The sequence below is a fragment of the Megalobrama amblycephala genome, linkage group LG9 (assembly GCF_018812025.1).
Source record: "Megalobrama amblycephala isolate DHTTF-2021 linkage group LG9, ASM1881202v1, whole genome shotgun sequence".
Classification (NCBI taxonomy): domain Eukaryota; kingdom Metazoa; phylum Chordata; class Actinopteri; order Cypriniformes; family Xenocyprididae; genus Megalobrama; species Megalobrama amblycephala.
In genome coordinates, this window is record NC_063052.1 from 33092452 (window position 1) to 33114296 (window position 21845).

Sequence of the window (21845 nt, forward strand, 5' to 3'; positions counted from 1 at the left end):
GTTTTATAAATGAATGTGCATTGCTGAAAACAGGAGAAAACTCAGAAATGAATCTGAAATCTGAGGTCACATGTTGAGGAGTAACTTAGTAATAGACCCTTTTCACATTTCCGGGTTTCTCAGAAGCGGAAGTCATCATTGTTGGGTAAACTTTAATAGCGGTGAATGAGAGACTTCATTAAATATATTTTTTTGTGATTTCATTTGCGCAAATAGCAAAAGAAAAACTCAACAATAGTGTTTTCACAAGTTACAAAAAGAGGAAAAAATAGAGAGTGATTGATAACGGCAGTCAGAAGAAAGAAAGATGTCATTTTTATGTCACTCCCATAGCTGCTGTATTAGAAACAAACACCTTCACAGCAGCGTTAACTAGATTTTTGTAATTTGATGCAATGGTAATATAATACTAAGTATAGTGTTATAAATGTACCTTGAAATGTAAATGAAAATATAAAAAACTTTGCAGGATTTACGATATTGATGACCATTAAAACGCATCAGCATATGGCCAAGCGGCAACCTCCCTTAGTTTCTCTTGAAGCCAATACGGAAGTGATTTAAACTGCAATTTATCGGCTGGCCGCTAGGGGCAGGCTCCAAAAGAAAGCAGAATCTCATTGAGTCCCATGTTAAAACGGCCAACTTTACAGCAGAAAAAAAACCATGTTTACAGCCTGGATCAAATTGTGGTTTTGGTCTTTACTGCTAATTTTGTCCTTCATGACAACTCTGAGGGGGGTGAATTTTTTTATAACTCATCTGTTTAAAAAATATAAATCCTTCAAGTTCTGCATAATTAAGGGCGTGGTCACTTGAGTGACAGGTTTGCCACTGCTGTCTGTGAGCCGTCACTTTACCTCAGCTAACTCCAGTCGCTGAATTTGGCATCTCTGCCATGTTTGTGCTTTTTTTGTTGTTGTTGTTGCTGAAACCAGTCACCTTAGCTCCACCAGGTCCCGCCTCTTTGCCCATTTTCAGTTTTCTAGGAGTGACGTGCGGTTACACGCTGCTAAGATGGCAGCGGCCTCATTTTTGCTTCAAAAATGCTCTTCAGAAATCTACGGGTGACGTCACGGACACTACGTCTATATTTTTTTACAGTCTATGTGTATGACATCAAAATACCACGGGAGCGATTCAAAAGCATAAGGACAAAGACAAGATGTGTCACCAGTGTTGCCAAGTCCTCGGTTTTCCTGTGGAATTGGGCTACTTTTACACTGTTGCCGTGGGTTGTTTTTCATGTCCGTGGGTTGAATCGACCCCAAATAACGTGATATTTAGCCCCGGAATGTGAATTTTACCAGGGAAGCCCCACCAAAAATTTTGATTTTACCCCCCGGAACACGATTTTTACCATGGGACCCAACCCCCTGAAATGCGATTGGGCTAGTTTTGGGCCAGTTCTGAGGAGCAATTGGGCAGGTTTTGTTGTGAAAACCTGGAAACAGTGCACATCACTCGTATTGTTTTGAATGGGAGAAAGTGCAACGCGCAATATGGTGGATTAATGCTGCGTTCCAGGCGAGGTTGGATGTGGGAATATCACAATTTAAATGTCCAACTTCAAACCTCAGTGTTCCAGTCAATCATACATCACGTTCACATGTTGACCACATGATGTCGCCATGACTCGATGAGAGCATATCATGTTTTTGTGTCAATTATGGCAAAACAGAATAAAAATAACATAAAATCGCTTTGAAAACAGCTGACGAAAGCAAAAATTGAGGTAACATGAACTTATAATGTCTAATGTTAAAGTTTGTTTTTATGTTTATATTCATTGAAAGCAGGATGAGCTGACATCTTGGAAGTAACTTTAAATGACTCTTGCTGAGGTCGGGGTTGATCGGTGTACCCCGAGTTCACACGCCAAATGTCTGACTTTGAGTGGCGTTCTAGACGTTATTTCCTAGAAGGAGGTGGGAAAAATCCAAAATCCGATCTGTCTAAAACGCAGCATAAGTCTTCTAAGAGCCAATCACGTCACTGCAGTGGCCATTAGAAGCTCTGGTTCCTATAGAAACTGTCAGAAGCGCGCTTCCTATAGAGATGTGCACATAGGACTGTGCATGCGTATTAGCTTGATCCAGCCTGAAAAATACAGTTTTTTGTAATGACTTGAGCGTTTAGAAACAAAATTTATGAGACAGTTGTTGTCAGATTTCATTGGTGATTTCAAATATGAAATATTTAATTGAAAGCTTGGCAAACAGCTTTGGAGAATTTGTTGTTTCTCCATTCAAAGAGATAGGAGCTGCACTTGCATGCCTAAGAGACGTTTCAAAGATGGCCGCCAAGTGAAATGACTTGTCTTAAAGGGATTTTGATAAGGAGTTGTTTGCTCTCCAGTCACTTTCGCTGTACTTTGAAGTCATACGCCAATTGGTCTATGCAGCGCCGATGCATCTCAAACAAGCCTATACACTAAATTCAGTTCATTTTTCAGTAGCATAACAGTAGCTCAAATGTTTGTCCTGTCCTGTAACAAGATACTTTCTTTGAAAACTAGCATAACAGTGTGCTGGTTTTAGTACAGGTGGGTAAAGTGAGACCTAAATCAAACACGCTCTCTGAAACAGACTTCTCTATTTGACTATTGGAAAGTCTGATTCATTTCAACAGCGATTCGGTTCATTTGAATGATTCAGTTTAATGCAGTACTGGTTTACTGGTTGATTCACCAATTTATATGAGTCATTCATTACTAACAAAGTTCCTACATATTTCACTTCACGATCCTAGAAAGTAGAAACAGGTATGCTAGCTTCTCTGACCTACAGCTCTGTCCTCTGATATTCGTTCTTCATTAATCAGTCATCTTTCTGCCTTCACACATCTAGAAATATCCTCCCTGTGTGTGGGTGTGTTGTGGGGAGTTTTGAAATGTGAGAAAATGAAACTAAACTTAGCGGCAGTAGCTACATCAGACAGGAACATTTTCCCTGTGTCTGTGTTTAGCCTGCGTGCCGAGAGCTCGCGATACGTCAGGGTCTCTCGCGCCAAACTCATCTTTCTGCGTGTTTACCGAAGGATTGTTCATGTTTGATATCGAGGCCTTCGCTGAAATTCTCAGCATACGCTTTGAATGTTTATGTACAGCTCGTGTTTGGTTCTCTTGATGCAGATTACGTCTAGTTATTAGACTAAAAATGGGGTTTCTTGTAAAAATACCCACTGCGATCTGATTCAGAACGAGTTTCACTGGGCCAGTGAAAAACAATATTACACAAGTACAATGTGGGTGTTTGTCCACCTCATGATGTGGGATGTAGTGCGCTGTGGAAGAGGATAGTTTCACAGAAATGCATTAAAGAAATAGTTCATCCAAAAATGAATAATGTCATCATTTACTTAACCAGATTTGCATGATCGTTTGCATAGAGCAGCAGTGAATCTGCTCCATATAAAGGAGATGGAGGAAGTAGAAACTGCACAAATGTCGGCTCTTGTGACCTGTCTGGTCAGATTTTGAGAACTGGCGAAGGGGTTTCTCAGTGAATAACAACTTAAATTTTGTCCTGTTTTTCCCAGAAACTTACTTTATTCTGAAGACATGAAATACAGTGCACAAGTCATTTACTTTTATGGTGTTTTTGGCACTTTTTTTGAGCAAATGGTCACTGTGTACAATGTACACCATGAACATTCTGCAAAACATCTTTTGTGTTTTGTGTTTCACAGGGGGAAAAAGATAACATGCGGGGGATCACAAACACTTAATTTTTGACAAAGTATTATTTCTTTAAGGCTAAAGCTCGCTTTTGCAGCAATGTGTGTACTTGTGCATTACATATTCTTGATTCTTTCTGTTACATATTCTTGTTTTGTTAATAAATATCATTAGATGCTGAGATTGAGTTTAGTCACCTTTATTTCTATAGTGCTAGATTGTTTCAAGCAGCTTTACAGTGACAACAGAAAAATGATTCAATGATGCAGAGTTCATTTCAGCCGTACAGCAGCTCTAAAAGAAAACAGTGTCATTGTTCAGCTGAAGTCAGTTCAGTGTTGAGTCAGTTCTGTTGTAAAGATCATCAATTATTAAATGGGTTCATTTCATCTATAAAGCAGTTCTGCAGAAAAACAGTGATGTCATCATCCAGCTCAGTCAAATCAATAATATTGTTGAGTATTAAAGGATTAGTTCACTTTCAAAAGAAAATTAGCCCAATATTTATTCACCCTAATCCCATCCTATGTGTATATTTTATGTGACTTTCTTCTTTCTGACGAACACTCTCAGATATATTTAAAAAAAAAAAAAAAAAATCCTGACGCATCCAAGCTTTATTATGGCATTGAACAGGACCCACGACTATGAGCTGAAGAAAGTGCTTCCATCCACATCCATCCATCTTAAATGTGTACTCCACACAGATCCGGGTGGTTATTAAAGGCCTTCTAAAGCAAAGCGATGTGTTTGTGTGAGAAAAATATCCATATTTAACAATTTATGAAGTAAAATATCAAGCTTCCTCCAGAATGCCTTCCGTATTCAAGTTATGAAGAAAGTTTAAACTGCCGTTGCGTCAGTTACACTGTTTCCATAAGTTGAATACGGAAGGCGTAGGACGTACAGTGTAAGCTTTTTGAACAGCAAGAGTTTTACACTTTCCTCGTAAGTAGAATATGGAAGGCGGTCTGGTGGAAGCTAGATATTTTACTTCATAACTTGTTAAATATTGATATTTTGGATGTGGATGGAGACACTTTCTTTAGCTCATACTCATTTGGTAACGCTTACTGCCATTATAAAGCTCGGATGCGTCCGGATATTTATTAATATTGTGTTTATCAGAAAGAAGAAAGTCATATACACCTAGGATGGCATGAGGGTTAGTAAAGCCTGGGGTAATTTTCATTTGAAAGTGAACTAATCCTTTAGGTTTATATATTAGAGACATATTATCTAAATTGTCTTTATATCATTATGAACCTCTGCTTTCGCAACTTTCACTGGGACACTGCACAAATATTGGGACAAGACCTACATTTACCTACCAAAATACTCTATGGTGTCCAGATCACTACAGTTATTTTAGTCACAGATAGACGCTCTGGAAAACTGAACTCTTTTCAGAAGGTCCAAATGCTGTTTTACAGTGGCACAACTGTCCATTTCACATATGTTTGAATAACACATTGTTTTTAATGTCCAGTTTGATTTATTTGAACATTTTGTTCAGACAGGGATCCTGTTTTATATAGAGGAGCAGCATTCATTCAGACAAGATTCAACTAAAGTATCCAAAAAATGAAACAGGATAGTGTGTGATTGGGGCACTTTGTCATATATATATTGTAATTTTGTACAGTTTAATAATTGCAATATTTGTTGGTTTGATATTTGTATGTTACCATTTAAAGGGGTTAGTCATCATTTACTCACCCTCAAGTAGTTCCAAACCTGTATGAATGTCTTTGTTCTGCTGAACACAAAGAAGATATTTGGAAGAATGTCAGGAACCAAACAGATCTCGTTCCCCATTTACTACCATAGTATTTATTTCTCCTACTATGGTAGCCAATGGGGAGCGAGACCTGTTTTGTTCCTGACATTCTTCCAAATATCTTCTTTTGTGTTCAGCAGAACAAAGACATTCATGCAGGTTTGGAACAACTTGAGGGTGAGTAAATGATGACAACTTTTTCATTTTTGGGTGGACTATCCCTTTAACATGTTGTTCATGAATTTTGTTTCAAAATTGTTTTTTTAATAAATTGAGCTGAGAAACCTCAATAGGCTGTTTAATGGCAGGTTTCATTGTGACAACATGTTTCCACATAGAGGTTAATGTGAGGTAAAATAACTGTATATGTATATTTCCCCTCTCTAATCATGTTATAAATGTTCAGTGACAATAATCATCATATTTTATTGGCTTTTCTGCTGGACTAATATTTACCCTTGTAGTTGCTGGCATATTCTCTCATGCGTAAGATGCGCGCGCACACAAAGGTTTACTCAGGAAGAGTAACAATTAATTTTACTATATGGGAAGTTGATTTTTAATATAATATTCATGTAAATATTATATATAGCTCTTGCACAATCTCTAACAGCCTCACCACGCGCATGTTTGCTGCCTAATAATGTATTTTCTTGTTATGCCATCTTAAACAAGTGCATGATACACATTTTCAACATAAAATGATAGGTGTTACCAGACTTAACGAGCAGCTGCAGATGATTTACCTTTAAAAAAAAAAAAAAAAACATTTAATCTGATTTCAGTCCGAGGTCACCTGTTGAGAAGGTGCAAATTGCTTAAAATATTTCAAGCTGAGATCATAGCGCGCACACACACACGCACCAGCGCGAGCTCAGTGTGCATGTAGTGTAGAGTGTTTCCATCTGTGTGTGCGCTTTGGTGATGTGTGTGTGTGTGTGTGTGTGTGTTTTCTCAGCCTGGCACACACTGAAGTCTGCCAGCGGACGCTCGCGGTGGCATACCGTGACAGTGCAGCTTTACCGGAGTGAGCCAAACGAGAGTCGCGTCCATCCATCCATCCGTCCAGCCATGAGTCACCGAGGAAAACGGACACATTCGCGCTCGGACCTGTTGTTCGCGTGACCATCAAGCGTATTAAGTTTAGCGTCTGGGCAAAGCCGCGGGAATAAGAGATTTTCTCCTGGGTTGGATCACGTTTGGAGCATAAGTCGTGCGCTGCGCGTCTCCGCCGCTCATCAGATGATGCGTGTTCACGGGTCCTCCTCCGGTGCCTCCGGCATTACTCACGCACCGGCGGAGTGAGAACAGCTGAAGATGATCCTCAGATGAACAGGTCGGGGAAACTTTTTCTGGAAGATGTTCAGGGGAGCTGCGGTCTTCGTTTGGATATCTGACGGCCACGACGATGAGTTTGTTTAAACGCACGAGAGGAGGAAATTTAACAGGTGCGTAATTGTCACTCGAGCATGAATCCCAGTGGCTTCTGGCACCTTCTCCAGTTCAGAAGCTCTTTGGAGATCACTCGGGGAGCGCGCTAGTTGATGGCACTGCGCGCCGGGAGGACTTTGCTGTGGCTCGGGCAGGTTTTGCGTAGAGTTTCGCGGCTGCAGGGCTTGTGGTCCCGGCGCTCCAGCAGTCTGCTGTGTCTCTCGGCCAGCCAGGACCACGATCAAGGGACCTGTTACAACCGCAACCGGTGTCCGAAGACGCATCAGCAGCACTGCCCCTATCCGCCCTTTCCAGACTGCTGCTGCGCCTTCCCGGGGGATAAGAGGGGACATGAACCCCTCAGCCGCCGGTTCCTGGTGGCCATGAAGAGGCAGAACGTGCGGACGCTGTCCCTGATCGTCTGCACGTTCACCTATCTGCTGGTCGGGGCCGCGGTGTTTGACGCGCTCGAGTCGGACTTCGAGATGCGGGAGAAGGAGCAGCTGGAGGCGGAGGAGAAGCGCCTCCAGGGCAAGTACAACATCAGTGAGGATGACTATAAAAAGCTGGAGACCATCATCATGGAGGCCGAGCCGCACAGAGCAGGGGTCCAGTGGAAATTTGCAGGGTCCTTTTACTTTGCCATCACTGTCATAACCACGATAGGTGAGTTTGGGCTCCTTTTCTGTGTGCTTTTCGCGCAAGGTGGCGAAAAGAGTCTAAATGCACCTCGTTTGGATACAAATGTGAGGTTTATTAGAGCTTTTTTGCACTTCGTATGCTGAGATGGACATCTCCGTGGCGCGTGCAGCATTTCAGCGGGAGGAAAAGTCCAGACTGGGGTTTGTCTGAGATGAAGGGACGCTGTCAATGCGCAGAAAGTCGCTGTTATTATCACACCACAGGTGTGTCATTTGTTGCATCATTTCAGGAATCACAATAACTACATAAATGCCTTGTCCGGGCCTGTGTAGTTTATGAGTCATTGGCTTAGAAATACATTTCTTAACTGTTTAAATGGTGAATATGATTATGTAAACTCTTTATTTCAAAACTCCAATTGAAAGTGTATTAATATTTAACAATTATAGCATCATATAATGTTTAATTTTAAGTTAATGTTCATTCAAATAGCTTGGAATGACATTAAACTTGATGAATGTGCACGAGCTACTGATCTGTTCAGCATTACTTAATGTTTGTCAATGACTTAAACACTAATCACTTCAAATATTGTTGTTAGGTTTATAAAGATATACAACATTTGACTACGTTGGCATGATCTTCTACAGCATATGTGATAGTGTGCTGTGGGGAAGTTAGTAGTTCAGTCTGGTGTAGTGCAGTGCCGTGGTGCTGAAAGAACAGCGCACCGACACAACGAGCACCGCGCGACATAAAACATTCATAATGCGTCCTTATGATCAGGCGTCGTGACAGTTCATATGAGGACATGAGACGTGCTGGAGTGGCTCTGTAATGTCTCTCTCACAAACACGCGCGCGCGCACTACAGGGTCAGATGAAGGCCAGGGTTTTGCGTGTTGCAGTATTGTATCTCTGATTGAGTTCATCTCTCAATGCATCAACAGTCAGTGTCATTAATGGTTCAGTAGAAACGCTGTAAAATCAATCCTGATGCAACAGGTGCCGGTTACAGCTCCAGCTGGGTCGCCTCTCACACACACTCTCGTGCACATTATTATTGCAGCGTGTGCAAGGCAGAACTGTGTTGCGGATATAGTTCTGGCTTCATCCTAAACCCTTTATTCTAAGTATGAAACTTGTGCAGTGAATTCAGCTCCAACTGCTTAATGTTTAGACTCAGATTTTTTAAATCGTAGATCAAAACTTTTGGCCTATGTTAATAGAATATTCACCATTTAAATCTAGACATATTTGCATGGTGGTTGATTTTTGCTCTTTTTTGTATCTATATAAGTATATATATCCACCTTAACATTGCAAAGATGATGCTGAGTGTGCATGATAACAACAAATCAGCATTTGATTTACACAGAACCATGAACCTTGAAAACTTCAGCACTATTTTTGTGCTGCTTTGCAAGAATTATACAGAAAAAATGCAAATCTAATTCAAAATGCAACTCTGCAGCATCAAATATTTTCTCTCTCTCTCTCTCTCTCTCTGTGTGTGTGTTAGAGAGATCAGGTGCTGGTTTCCTTTCACAGGTTGAACATGTTGCTTTTATAACCAGTGCTTGTCATTTTTGAATGTCTGCGCGTTCCTCATTTTAAATACACACTCATTTTAATGCTGGTTCATTCCTGTTATGCAGCACATTTTGAACTCTTTTCTGTTTTGATGAAAGAGGGTAAACTGAACTTATATATGTGCTCTGGTCAACTTTGTTAATTTTAATCTGATTATTTGCATAATGTAAAGAACGCAGGACGTAAATAAAGAGGTCAAATTAGTCAATGAGTAATTGACAGATAATAGAGCGGTGCAGGGATGATGTCAAAACCCGGAAGACTAATTCACTACTGGTTCTCTTGAGATTTTCCTATGGGGTTTTATAATGGGCGTTTTCAATTTTTGAGTGTAATAAGGTCTGTGGTAAACATGAGCTGACGATACTTGAACATTTTGTTCTACAAACTCATATCGATAATGCAAATTTTGAAAACATATGTCTATGTTTCTAATGAACTAGATAAGAATGTTTGGGGTGGAAATAATTTACATTGTAGAACAAAACGTTCAAGTAACGTCAACTTATGTTTACCACAGACCTAATTTTACTCATAAATTGAAAAACCCCAATATAAACCCCATAGGAAAATCTCAAGGGAACCAGTGTCGAATTAGTCTTCCGGGTTTTGACGTCATCCCTGCACCACTCTATTTACATGAGGGTTTTGATTACTTGTTTTATTCATCTTTTAAAAGTATAAGATTCAGTTTCTGTCAGTTTGTCAAACAGTGAGCTTGAGAAACCAGCGAACGGCATAAAACACCACAGAATTCTTCAAATCACTATTCCATGATGATTTCACTTCCCACTTCCTGAAGGATCAGGCTTTTGTTAGTTTAAGGGATTGAATACAGGAAAAAAAATGAATACCAAATAAAACAATATTCTAAAGAAAATATATTTCATTAGAGTAAGAAAAAACCCTAAAGAAACACCTGTAGTATTTCTTCATAAATAGCCTGTTTTTTTATGTTAAAATTATGTTAAAATTAGAGCAATTGTGTCTTTATATACACAATTTCTTACATCTCGAAAAACATGAATTCAATCAACCAATTATAGACTCAACTGACAATTCACAAATCTGAAGAAGGAGGAGAAGTTGAGAGAAAGAATAAAAATTAAAAAAAAAAAAAACTAGACAGATCATTCAATCCATATGGTTGTACAGTGTTGAGATGAAAAATCCATTTGCTTTCAGTTTGTAATGATTTCAGTTCCTTATTCGTGTAACGACGCATTGGAAGTACCATATACTCTTCCACAAAAAGACAATTCATTAACTGTATGATTTTCCTCTGTGAAATATCAAGCAACTGGTGTTTTACTATCAACTCTACTTATAGTACTTCTGTGTTCATTAATACGGAGTCTCGGTTGACGATTGGTCTTAACCACATATTGCAGGCGACAAGGGCAAGAAAGCAAACACATCACATTTGTTGAACGACAATAAATAAAATGACTGATTTCAAATTCGTGCTTTTTTTGAGTAACTCACAAGCTTTTGTGTGTTTACGACAAGCCAAACAAATGTTTGCATGAAAAAAAAAAGGCCACTGGACCTCTAATTGTTTTTAATGCATTTTAACAAAAGCTTTGTCAGCATGTACCAAATAATAAAAACAATAAAATATTGAATATCTGATGGGCACATTTGAATGTACTGAATAACAGGAACGCTCAGCGTCCGCACAGCAGGTATACTGTACAGAATGTTCGTTCTCACTGAGTTGATGGCGTTTTAGTGGTGTGTGAACAGCAGCTCTTGTGTATAATGAATGAGCGTCTCGAGCGTTCTGTGAAAGGACGGACGCTAATGCACAAACTGTGTCCTGCTGTGTGCAGTTGTGTACAGTAAGCTCAGGAGAAATGTGCAGCTGAGCACGCAGTGATTGTGGACTGAATAAACAGTCTGTTGCTTTGTGCTTGTAATTGCTGGTCATTTGCCGTCCGCAGATAATTAGAATATAGCTAATGGTTTTGATTTCATTCTTTACTAATGCATCAGTGATGTGGTCAAGTGAGCGACTCCATACAGCTTTATTTCTTACTTTACCATGGTAATGCAGTGTCTTTTGGCCATATACAATGGTAATGATAAAACCATGTTTTTTGTTCCTTTGTAATTATACTTTGAAGCATTTTAAAATGTAAAATATCACGGTATAGGAATATCATTCAGTACCTTGTTTTATTTAAAAGTACCATGGTGTGTGTGTATGTGTGTGTTAACACCACTGCAGTATTGCTCAAAGCATCATAGATCTGGTGATGAATATATTAGTAGTTTAGTTTGAAATCCAAACACAACTTTCCATACCAACTGTTATGTATTTCAGATGAATTCTGGTTTTGTATTCAAAATAAATGTGGATTTTAAATTAAATTCTAAATAGGCTTCATTAAGAATAGCCTTAAAAAAGGATTTACTTAATTAAAACAGTTAACCTGATCTTTTTAGTCTGTTTAATTGAGATTATTTCTGTTTTTAGATGGACAATCACACAATTTCTCCCTGATGTCAATAAAATGTATCCTATCTCCATTTAACACACTTTTCTGATTTTATCCAATCAATTCCTGGTGGATAAAATAAAAAATAAAATGTCCGATAATGGAAGTAAAATAGATTTATGTTGACTTTAACTTTAGCACAAACCAGCTTATTACATTAATATAGGGTGTTTTAGGATATTCAATTACAAAGAATGTACAAAGGCCACATTTAAAGCTAATTTATAAAAAAGTTAGTTCCTGTCCTTGATTCTGATTGGTCAATAGCTGTAATATGACTGCTTCACCTGTGTATCAATACACAACACCCTTAGTAACCATTCTTAGCAACATAAACTGTCTGTTCTCAGTTGATATTGTTCATTGAATCTTATTGTATTATGTAGAAAAGTATTGTGAGAAAGAGATTTGAGTGAGCGAGTTTATTACCTGCATTTAGATTTAGCATTTTCCTTCAGGTCAGTCCTATGTTCATAATAAAAAAATCTGTTTAAATGTCCGCTGCGATATCTTGTCTTTTTAACCGTTAAGGGGTTTTCCCAACTGACAGCGCTAGAAAAAGCATTTGTCAGTTGCATCTTGTTCACAGTCTTTTCAATATAAAAGTCTTCGCTACTGAGTGACTCACTCATAAAGACAGTCTTTGCCGCCATCTAATGGCGTAATAATGTAACTTCTGTTGCTGTTCACTGTCAGGGACTATTTTTTCAGGCGGAAGGAAGGCTTTTAGTGATTTTACTTCATAAAAGTTGCATTGACACCAATGATTATAAGATTCAGTTTCTGTCAGTTTGTCAAACAGTGAGCTTGAGAAACCAGCGAACGGCATAAAACACCACAGAATTCTTCAAATCTATCACTATTCCATGATGATTTCACTTCCCACTTCCTGAAGGATCAGGCTTTTGTTAGTTTAAGGGATTGAATACAGGAAAAAAAATGAATACCAAATAAAACAATATTCTAAAGAAAATATATTTCATTAGAGTAAGAAAAAACCCTAAAGAAACACCTGTAGTATTTCTTCATAAATAGCCTGTTTTTTTATGTTAAAATTATGTTAAAATTAGAGCAATTGTGTCTTTATATACACAATTTCTTACATCTCGAAAAACATGAATTCAATCAACCAATTATAGACTCAACTGACAATTCACAAATCTGAAGAGGAGGAGAAGTTGAGAGAAAGAATAAAAATAAAATAAAAAACTAGACAGATCATTCAATCCATATGGTTGTACAGTGTTGAGATGAAAAATCATTGACACCAATTTTTTGGCTTTAATATTTGTATTGTGTGGTAACCATTTGATAAAAGCAATAAGGTACTCGAGGCTAGTGCTGTATCGTGAATAAGTCACGGCTGAAGGGGTTGCAACGACGCCCTTCAGCCGTGACTTATTCACGATACAGCACAGCCTCTTATACCTTATTGCTTACTTAAAGTCATTTCTCTTCTTTGACCTTTATGACGAGTTTTCACATGTAGTTTATTGAGCAAAGCACTTCATCTGAGAATAATTCTGCTTGCATTGCTTTTTAATTCCTAAACAATCAGCAATTCAGTGGGTGAGATGTCAGGGTCACCAGGCTTAGAAAAACACTGTATAATTGTATTCAGTTCAGTACAATGAATTCAATTGAGCTGGCACATTCAGTCCATCACTGCTGAATGTATCTGCACAGAGATGGAGAATTGTGGCCTATATTTGAATTGATCTCTTGAGTTTGTATTTTGAAATGGAACTGGCTCCATCCTCAAGGGACCAGGTGGCTCAGTTTGGCACGTAGAAAATGCACATTAGCAATGTAAAGTTTCAGCATGAACGCAATTCGCCTCTTTTTAATATGATAGGGCATTAAAGCTGTGGGACAAGGGTGGGCTGTATTTCAATCTTTAAAGGTGCAGTAAGTGATTTCTGAGAAATGCTGTTGTTATTTGAAATCACTAAAACAAACACGCCCCTACCCAAAAGGATCACACTTGATAGCTCCACCCTCAAATCCACAAATGTGCTATTCATCATGAGTGGACACGCCCCTAACTGCTAATTGGCTACAAGTGTGTTTTGGTGCTAGGTCTGTTTCTCTTTCAACAGTGTTTCTCAGAAATCGCTTACTGCACCTTTAACACAATATCAGTTTCGTTATATTGATTTTAAAAGTAAATTTTTAAGATTCAAATGAAATCTTCAAAACACAAATTTTTTAACACAAACTAAATCCACTGTTGTTAGTTTGCTTGTTTAATCAGTATTGCTTTAAACTACATTAGTTTGTCGACACCGATAGCCTCGTGGGCAGCGCCGACATATAGCTGCATTGCACTTCCGGATCCCCACAATCCCATCCCCCTTTCTCTCCCACCTCGCTTTCTGTCTACTCTATGCTATCCCCTCATAATAACGGATACAATACAAAAAACTACATTTGTTTGTGTTGTTACACATTCAGTGGCCAGTTCAAGCGAGTGAAACACAAACAGACTTCATATGGGTCCAAAAGGTATATTTCTGTATCTTAAAAAATTAAAAACATTACCTGAGTAATGCATTAATTAGCTACAGTTCTTAAGGTGATGATACACAGGGCAACATTTTAAACATTGTTGTCGGACAATATTGCAGAGCGATGTTGCTTGGACACTTTTCCATTGAGAATGGGCAACAAATTTCTATCTGGATACTTTGGATCGAAATTTGTTGCACAATTGGAAAGTGCCCAAGCAACATCGCTCGGCAACATTGCCCGGCAACATTGCTCAAAAAGTTGCCCCGTGTATCATCACCTTTAGACTTGTTAACCTTGTTTCTATCTATCTTTCTATCTATCTATGATACGTTTGCGTCTCCAAGCGCTCTGCCCACAGTATCGAGTGAAAGTATGTTTTTAATAATTAACAGATTTATTAGTTTTGATGAAATAGAGAGGCCAGTGGATGTGCAGTAGTGTGTGTATGCATGTGGGGGGTGGAAATGTCAGGGTAGCCTCGAGCCTTGGTTTCCGTGGAGACACTGTGTGTCTTGGTCATGTGTGCGGCGCTAACTCGGCGTCGAGCAGATTGCGCGGGGAGCTGGTTCCACTTGCCGTGATTAATTGCTCGGAATGTTTCCACCTTTCTGCAGAGGCTGAGTGCGTCTGAGTTTGTCCAGGCAGCATGTGCTGTTCAATACAGAGGCGCCCCTCTGCTGGGCATCACGTTTTACCCACAATACACTGCTCTGGGTGAGTTTTGAGAGCTGGAAAGTGTCAACCTCCAGGCAGTGGAAAAGAGGCCTCTGTAGATTTAAACTATTTGCTTGCACTATAAAATGAAAGAAATGATGCATCAAAACGAATGCCTTTCAAGTACAAGTAAATACTTTAGTTTAACATTTCAGAGTAATTATTTATTATATTACATAGTTTTGATTTATTGACAGTGAATGTTGGTGTGAAGAAAAATGCAGCCATTTCTAGCCTGGCCAGTGGCAGCAGTGGAGTAAACTGTGACTGTCCTTGACTAAGTGTAACACGCAAGCTTTATCAAGGTCAGAAATTAACCAGGGCTCTGGGCAAAAATGACACCAAAAGGAGCAAAATTGTGAATTCCTACATTTAATTTTATCAGCGTTTATTAATTTTATTTTAATTATTATTATTATTATTATTATTTTATATAGCTTTAAGTATGCATGTTCTTATTTCATATTATTTTTTATTTGCTTTTTACCTTTTTATATGTAATAATATTTTTTATTTACTTTTCAACATTTGATATATTTCATTTTTTATTTTGATAATTATTTAATTATTTGTATAACATTTGATATATGTTATATTTTTATATTTATATTTATACTTTTTAACATTTGATATATTTCATAATATTTTATTCTAAGCCTGATCATTGTGCTTTACAGCTCTTTATTTGAACAAGTAAGAAATAGCCAATTGTTCAGACTGACAATTTAAGTTAATTGATTAAATTGAAAATATTAGACATAAATATTAATATATAAGTGATGTGTGTTTTTACAAGGTTAAGAAAAATGTGGCATAAAAATGCCTCTTAAAACCATTTATAGGGGGCAAATATTACCAATAATAATAATAAAAAATAATAAACAATTATTATTATTGACCTACTATATCTTGTTGTGTCCAACAAATATGTCACCTAATTCATATTCATAATGATATGAGGTCCTGTATATTGTGTCCTCCCACAGATCGATCCTATGCTCCTGACTGCGTCCATGAGTTTGGTTTAGGATCTGTTTGACAGGCCAATTTTTGGGAAACCTATTTAAGAACAGTCATTACTTCTTTCGGTGACGTCAGTGGCACAGAAATGACATGCTTCTCCCTTCAAAGCTGCTCAAGGCTCCATCTGGCTGTCCACAAACACAAGAACGTGCCGTGTGTGATCAGCTCCTCGGGCAGCAGAACGGCTGATGTCATTCAAGAGTTCTAGATCTCTAGAGCATTTAGAAAATGTAACAATTAACATTTCCATCACAAGTGTTCCTGTTCCATAAAGCACGTTTGATTGCACAAAATGTAAAGTTTGTAGTGAGCGGCAGCATCTTGGATCAACAGCAGTGGCTTTCATCAGCGTGTTACCGTGGAAGCATTAGACCGCTCACACTCCTTCTCTCTGCTGCTATTTTTAGCTCCAGCTCTACAAGCCCACAGTCACACTCGGTTGCTTATCCAATAAAGCTAAATCGATTTTCCACTAATTTCCAACATTCTCTGTGTATCAATAACTCATATAGACTATATCATCTGATGAAAGATCCTTATAGTATCTATCTATCTATCTATCTATCTATCTATCTATCTATCTATCTATCTATCTATCTATCTATCTATCTATCTATCTATATTGTGTCATTTCTAACATGTAACTAACTACAACAAGTACCATGGTAATACTATTTATTTATTTATTTGGGCATGGTTTCATTTTAAATACTGTGGCAGCATCATGGTACAGCTATGGTAATACTATGGTACTTAGAGATATGCCATTGTACATTCATTTATATGGTACTTGCAGTTATACCATGGTACCATCATGGTACATGTCCAAAACATGGTAATGTTTTAATGATTTGTTTTGTTGTTGTTGTTTTAAATAAGTTCCATATACCATGTTTTTTACGCAGCATGGTAATACCATGTTTTTGGGGTGTGGTATCATAGCAATACCATGATCTGTGTACATGGTATTCCTGGAAATGCATGTAAAATAGCAAGTCATATGATTATATGATAATAAATAAACCCACAGTACTAATTACATGTACTGCGGGTACATGTACTTATCCACAGTGTTGGGTGTAACGCGTTACTGTAATTAAATTACTTATCTACTGAAAAAGTAAAGTAAGAGATTACTGTTCATTTTTATGTAATTTAATTACAGTTACTTATAATGTAGCTACTTGCATTACATACTGTAAATTAGTTCAACAGTTCTGTTTAAATCAATATTGAATTTAAAATCTAAATTTGTCGTCTAAAGGTAAAAGTGAACGCTGCCTCTTTAAAATCGTTAGCTGTAATGCAGTTGCGCGTGAGTTCGCGACTTCGAACCAGTTGGCTGCGTAGTCGCTGTCTGAAGATGTCAGCAGATTTGCAGAATGGAAATAATCCAATTACTTCACTTTTTTGACACAGGTAGGCAAGAACGTCACGGTAAAATGTAAGCTATGTCCTAGAGAGAAAAAAACTACTCGCGCGCTACGGTCTTGAGTCAGCGCGCTCTCAACCAAAGCGCACACACATAGCTGCCTCTCGCGAGTGTCAAATTTCCGCGGTTTATTAACCATAAACGTTCAAATACACAAACAGTTATTAAAATATCCGTCCAGTAACACTAGTAAAACAAAATGCCCGTCTTAGGTCTTCACTACTGTCTACTATTGGCTGTCTGTGTTATAATAATCGAACAACAAAAGAAAAGCTTTAATAAGGATTCATCTATATTTAATTTATACAGTTATGACTATGCAGAGTTATTTTATATTTGATTATTCGATTTTTGTGGTATTTTTACTTACTGCTATTAGACCAACCTGAAAAAATTTTTTTTATTTGTATTTGTTTATATTTTTATTGTATTTATTCAAGTATTGTGCACTTTTGGTGGTATCAGTTTGCCTGGCAAGGCCAGACTGATATATCTTCTACAAGATATATCAGTCTGGTCAGTCCGCCCTCCGTCGCGATTCAAGTCAACTCCAAACCGTACCGCGCAATCAGATTCGTTTATTTCAGTGACGCAAACAGCGTCACTCTAGAGCGGCGAAAGTTCCTTCAATATCAACAAAGATTGCGCACGGGAGACCCGAGAGTTTGTTCTATTCAGCTGTGAATTCAGTTTTAAATGACCAAAAACACATTAAATATTTACTTTTCGCTGTTGATTTTCTTGTCGCTTTGCTAACGTCATATCCGCCCTTCTCTGATTGGTTTACTACGTTTCCTGTTTGCTCGGATTTGCTCCGCCCTAGAAATCGAATTGATTCAATGGCCGACCAGACTCATCCGCTGGTACAGCAGTGAGGCTGGATTTTCCAGGCAAGGTATCAGTACCGACTACTAGATTTTTGGTATAGTGACATCCCTATTTGGTACTAAAAAAAATCAAGTATTATAAAGTAAATAAAATTAAATATTGTAGTATGTTTTAATAAAGCTAAATGTTTTTAAAAGCTATAAAAGGCTAAACTAGTCCTATTTAAATTATTAAAAGAGTTTATTTTTTATATTATTAACTTTCGTCTATCCAGTCAAGGTTTTTAGGGATTTTAAGAAGTAATTAGTAATGAGTTGAATTACTTATTGAGTAATTAAATTATTTTTAAGACAGAGTAATTAGAAAAGTATTTTAAATACAACGTTGATGATGTAACTAGTAATTAATTACTAGTTACTTTTTGAAGTAACTTACCCAATACTTCAGGGTTAGTATATAGTAGTATGTACATGGGGAACAGAACTGTAAAATAAAGTGCTACCAACTTTCTTTCTTTCTTTCTTTCTTTCTTTCTTTCTTTCTTTCTTTCTTTCTTTCTTTCTTTCTTTCTTTCTTTCTTTCTTTCTTTCTTTTCTTTTTACCTATGCATTTGCTGATTGAGCACTGTGCTATGTCCGAATTGTTTATACTTTATTTTATACACACTATCTTTTTATTCTTTAACTCTTTTTCTTATTTTTTATTTATTTCATTTTTAATGCATTTTATATATTTTATGTATCTCTTTTATTTTCTGACTTTTAATGCATTTTATATCTTGCTGTCTGGTTGAAAGAGCTGGGAGAATTAGGAAGTAAGTTTTTTTTTCTTTTTTTTATCTCTGGATGCAGCTCTGTATAGAGTTAGTCCATGAAGATTTGTCTGTAAGGGTAATGTTTAAACGCACAGCTGCCTGACAAATAAAAACAGTTATCCCTCTGTGTGAGGAAGATTCATTTAGATCCGCTCTGACGGACAACAAAAAACTCCCTGAAATTTCCTAACTCTTACAGCTAGATAGCAAAATTCTCTGTTTTTACTGTTATATCTATTTCTTATGTGTTCCATTATTATTATATATTTGGTTCTTCTTTATGTAAAGCACTTTGAATTACCATTGTGTATGAAATGTGCTATACAAATAAAATTGCCTTGCCTTGCCTTTCTTTTAATTCAACTCTCTCTCTCTCTCTCTCTCTCTGTATCACTTGTAGCTCACTGCTCTGAGCACAGGGGATGATTTGACCTTGTCTCTTTCTTTTTTTTTACCTTTTTGCCTTTTTTTTTTTTCTAGTGACACTGATCATCTTCCCGTTCACGGAGAACTGCGGACAAGGGAGTCCGCTTAGTTTTCTAGATGAATTTCAAACAGTGTTACGCTGCTTTTTTCACAATACCTTCTCCATTGCGTAACAGTAGCTGCATGGCACTCGGCCATTTTTATGAGTGATCTGTTTTTCAATTAAGTTCAGCCAGCTTGCCGTTGAGGTCTCTCTCTGCTGACTAAACATGCGGTTACAACGCTTTCGTCGAGGGGAAATGGATGGTGCTCTTAAAGGGGTGTTTTGTATTGTAGTACATTGTTATTGATGGGGGTTTTAACAGGTCAGAGTTAAATGCTGAGCGCTGCTATTTTCATACACCACACTGGACAGGTACTACACTTCACTGACGGGTCAAGCTAAACGCCAGTGCTCGGGAATGAATAAGATAAAACTGCAAAATATAATGTATTGATTCAGACAAGGTTTGTGTGCACTCTCTTAAATTAAAATAAGCTACAAATATACTTCCTATTGACCTGTACAGTGCAACAAATGAATCTTATGAGAACTGATTCAGCAGAATTTGGTTGTTTAAATCTTGGCTGTTATATATCATGTAAATATATCTAAAATATGTTAGTTACATATTTTTTTTAAATTTCATTAAAAATGTATTTAATTATTAATTATTTTACATTTACAGTAATTGAGCATATCTTGTATTTAGCCCAGAATTTTCCTTTAACACACAACATCACATTACGTTTCATGTGTAAATATTGTAGCCTTTGCACCGAATGTTGTAGTGCATGCTGGGACACACATGTTGGCATGAATAAAACATATTGTGCTGATCGGAACGTATGAATATTCTCACGGGAGCAGGTGAACGTGTAACTGCGGTGTACGTCTGAATGTGTAGATCCTCTTCCTGACACACACATGCTCACATATGCATGTTCATGAGGAAAACATTGCACAGTGCCGTGATATGTAGATTATATGTGCGCCTGAGCAATATCGGATCGAGTCTGTGATAACTGGCATTATCGTATTCATAGAGTTGCAAATCAGGTGAGCATGCAGGAGTCTGCAGAGATTCAGAGAAAGAGCTGCTGTGCATGTGTCATGGTAAAAGGATGTCAACTCTCACTGGAAATCTCATCGTAAACACAAGCCACTGTTTGATTGACAACTTTCAATGGCCCTTGGCATTGGCTTTAATATTTCTCTATTTCTTTCACTCTTGTTTTATTGCCTAAGAATGAGAAGGTCTTAAGACGTCAACAGAGCATACTTCTGTATGTGGGTGTCATTATTTTGACTAGGTGGTTAATACCATGGTCTTTTAAATATGTCCCAGGGTTGTTTCCTCAGAGGAGACAAGGGAGGCAGTGCCTCCTCAAAAATAACTGGATGAGAAAATAATATCACAAAAATAAAACTGCAAATATTACAAAATGTGATATTAAAAAGTGTAAAAGTCACTCGTTTTCCTAAAGTTACAGCGGGAGGCTTGCCTCCCCTGATCCCATTGACTTTAAACAGACCCCCAAAAACGTGCGCTGGGTTTAGTGGAGGGTAATTGAGAATGAATGGGAGAAAGTCACATGAGATGAGGCAATGCCTCCATCGCTCTATGATTGTATATGATTGGTTATGATTGTATATGATTGGTTATGATTGTATATGATTGGTTCGTGCGATAAATCCCACCTCTTGTTTACATGTGCCTCGAATCGGTCTGAATGAAGACAATGATGGCGTTAATTGGAAGACTAATTAAAAAGTAAGTAAACAGCTCACCCACTTTGATATCACAGCTTTACGTCACGTCAAATTTAAACTTGAAATGGTCTGGAAACATGATGATTGTGGTGGTTTTTAGTGAGCAGTCAGCTTGGGGAAATTAAGGACGTGTACAATCTTGATGACTGATGATGAGAAAATAAGTTGATTTTTAAAAAGAACAGCTGAACATCAGTTAATAAAATGAAATATATTGTATAATATATTGTTATAAATATATTGTTACTGCCTTTAGTTATTATTTTGGAATAAATGTAAAAATGTGTAAAAACAAGGGCTGTCATTTGATTAAAAATTTTAATCTAATTAATTACATACTCTGTGATTAATTAATCTAAATTAATCGCATACATAATTTTTGCTGTAAAAGTATTAAATATTTCAATTAAAATGAATCAGTGCAGGGTTTTTCCTGGGTCAAAAATGGTCTTCGGTGGTGACAGACATGGTCATCCACACAAACAGTAAAAAGTGCCCTACCCACGTGATCTGCGAGCCCGATACTGACAATAAAGTACCCGTCACTCTCACTGTAATTCTTTCTTGCCCTCTTTGCAAAACAAAAAAAACAAAAAGTGTTTTTATAGCTTTGTAAGAGAAGATGCTTTTTTGCTAAAACCTGAAAAGTATTAAAAAGT

General features: G+C 37.4%; 1 protein-coding gene across 1 annotated transcript in view; it reads left to right on the forward strand.

The window, feature by feature from the left end:
• The first annotated feature begins 6397 nt into the window (after positions 1–6397).
• The window catches only part of kcnk9 (potassium channel, subfamily K, member 9), a 55081-nt gene continuing 39633 nt past the window's right edge, over positions 6398–21845 (forward strand). The window contains exon 1 of the mRNA XM_048202974.1: positions 6398–7556. Coding sequence (XP_048058931.1) covers positions 7004–7556 — 553 coding nt within the window. The 5' untranslated portion in view covers positions 6398–7003. The remainder of the gene's footprint in view (positions 7557–21845) is intronic.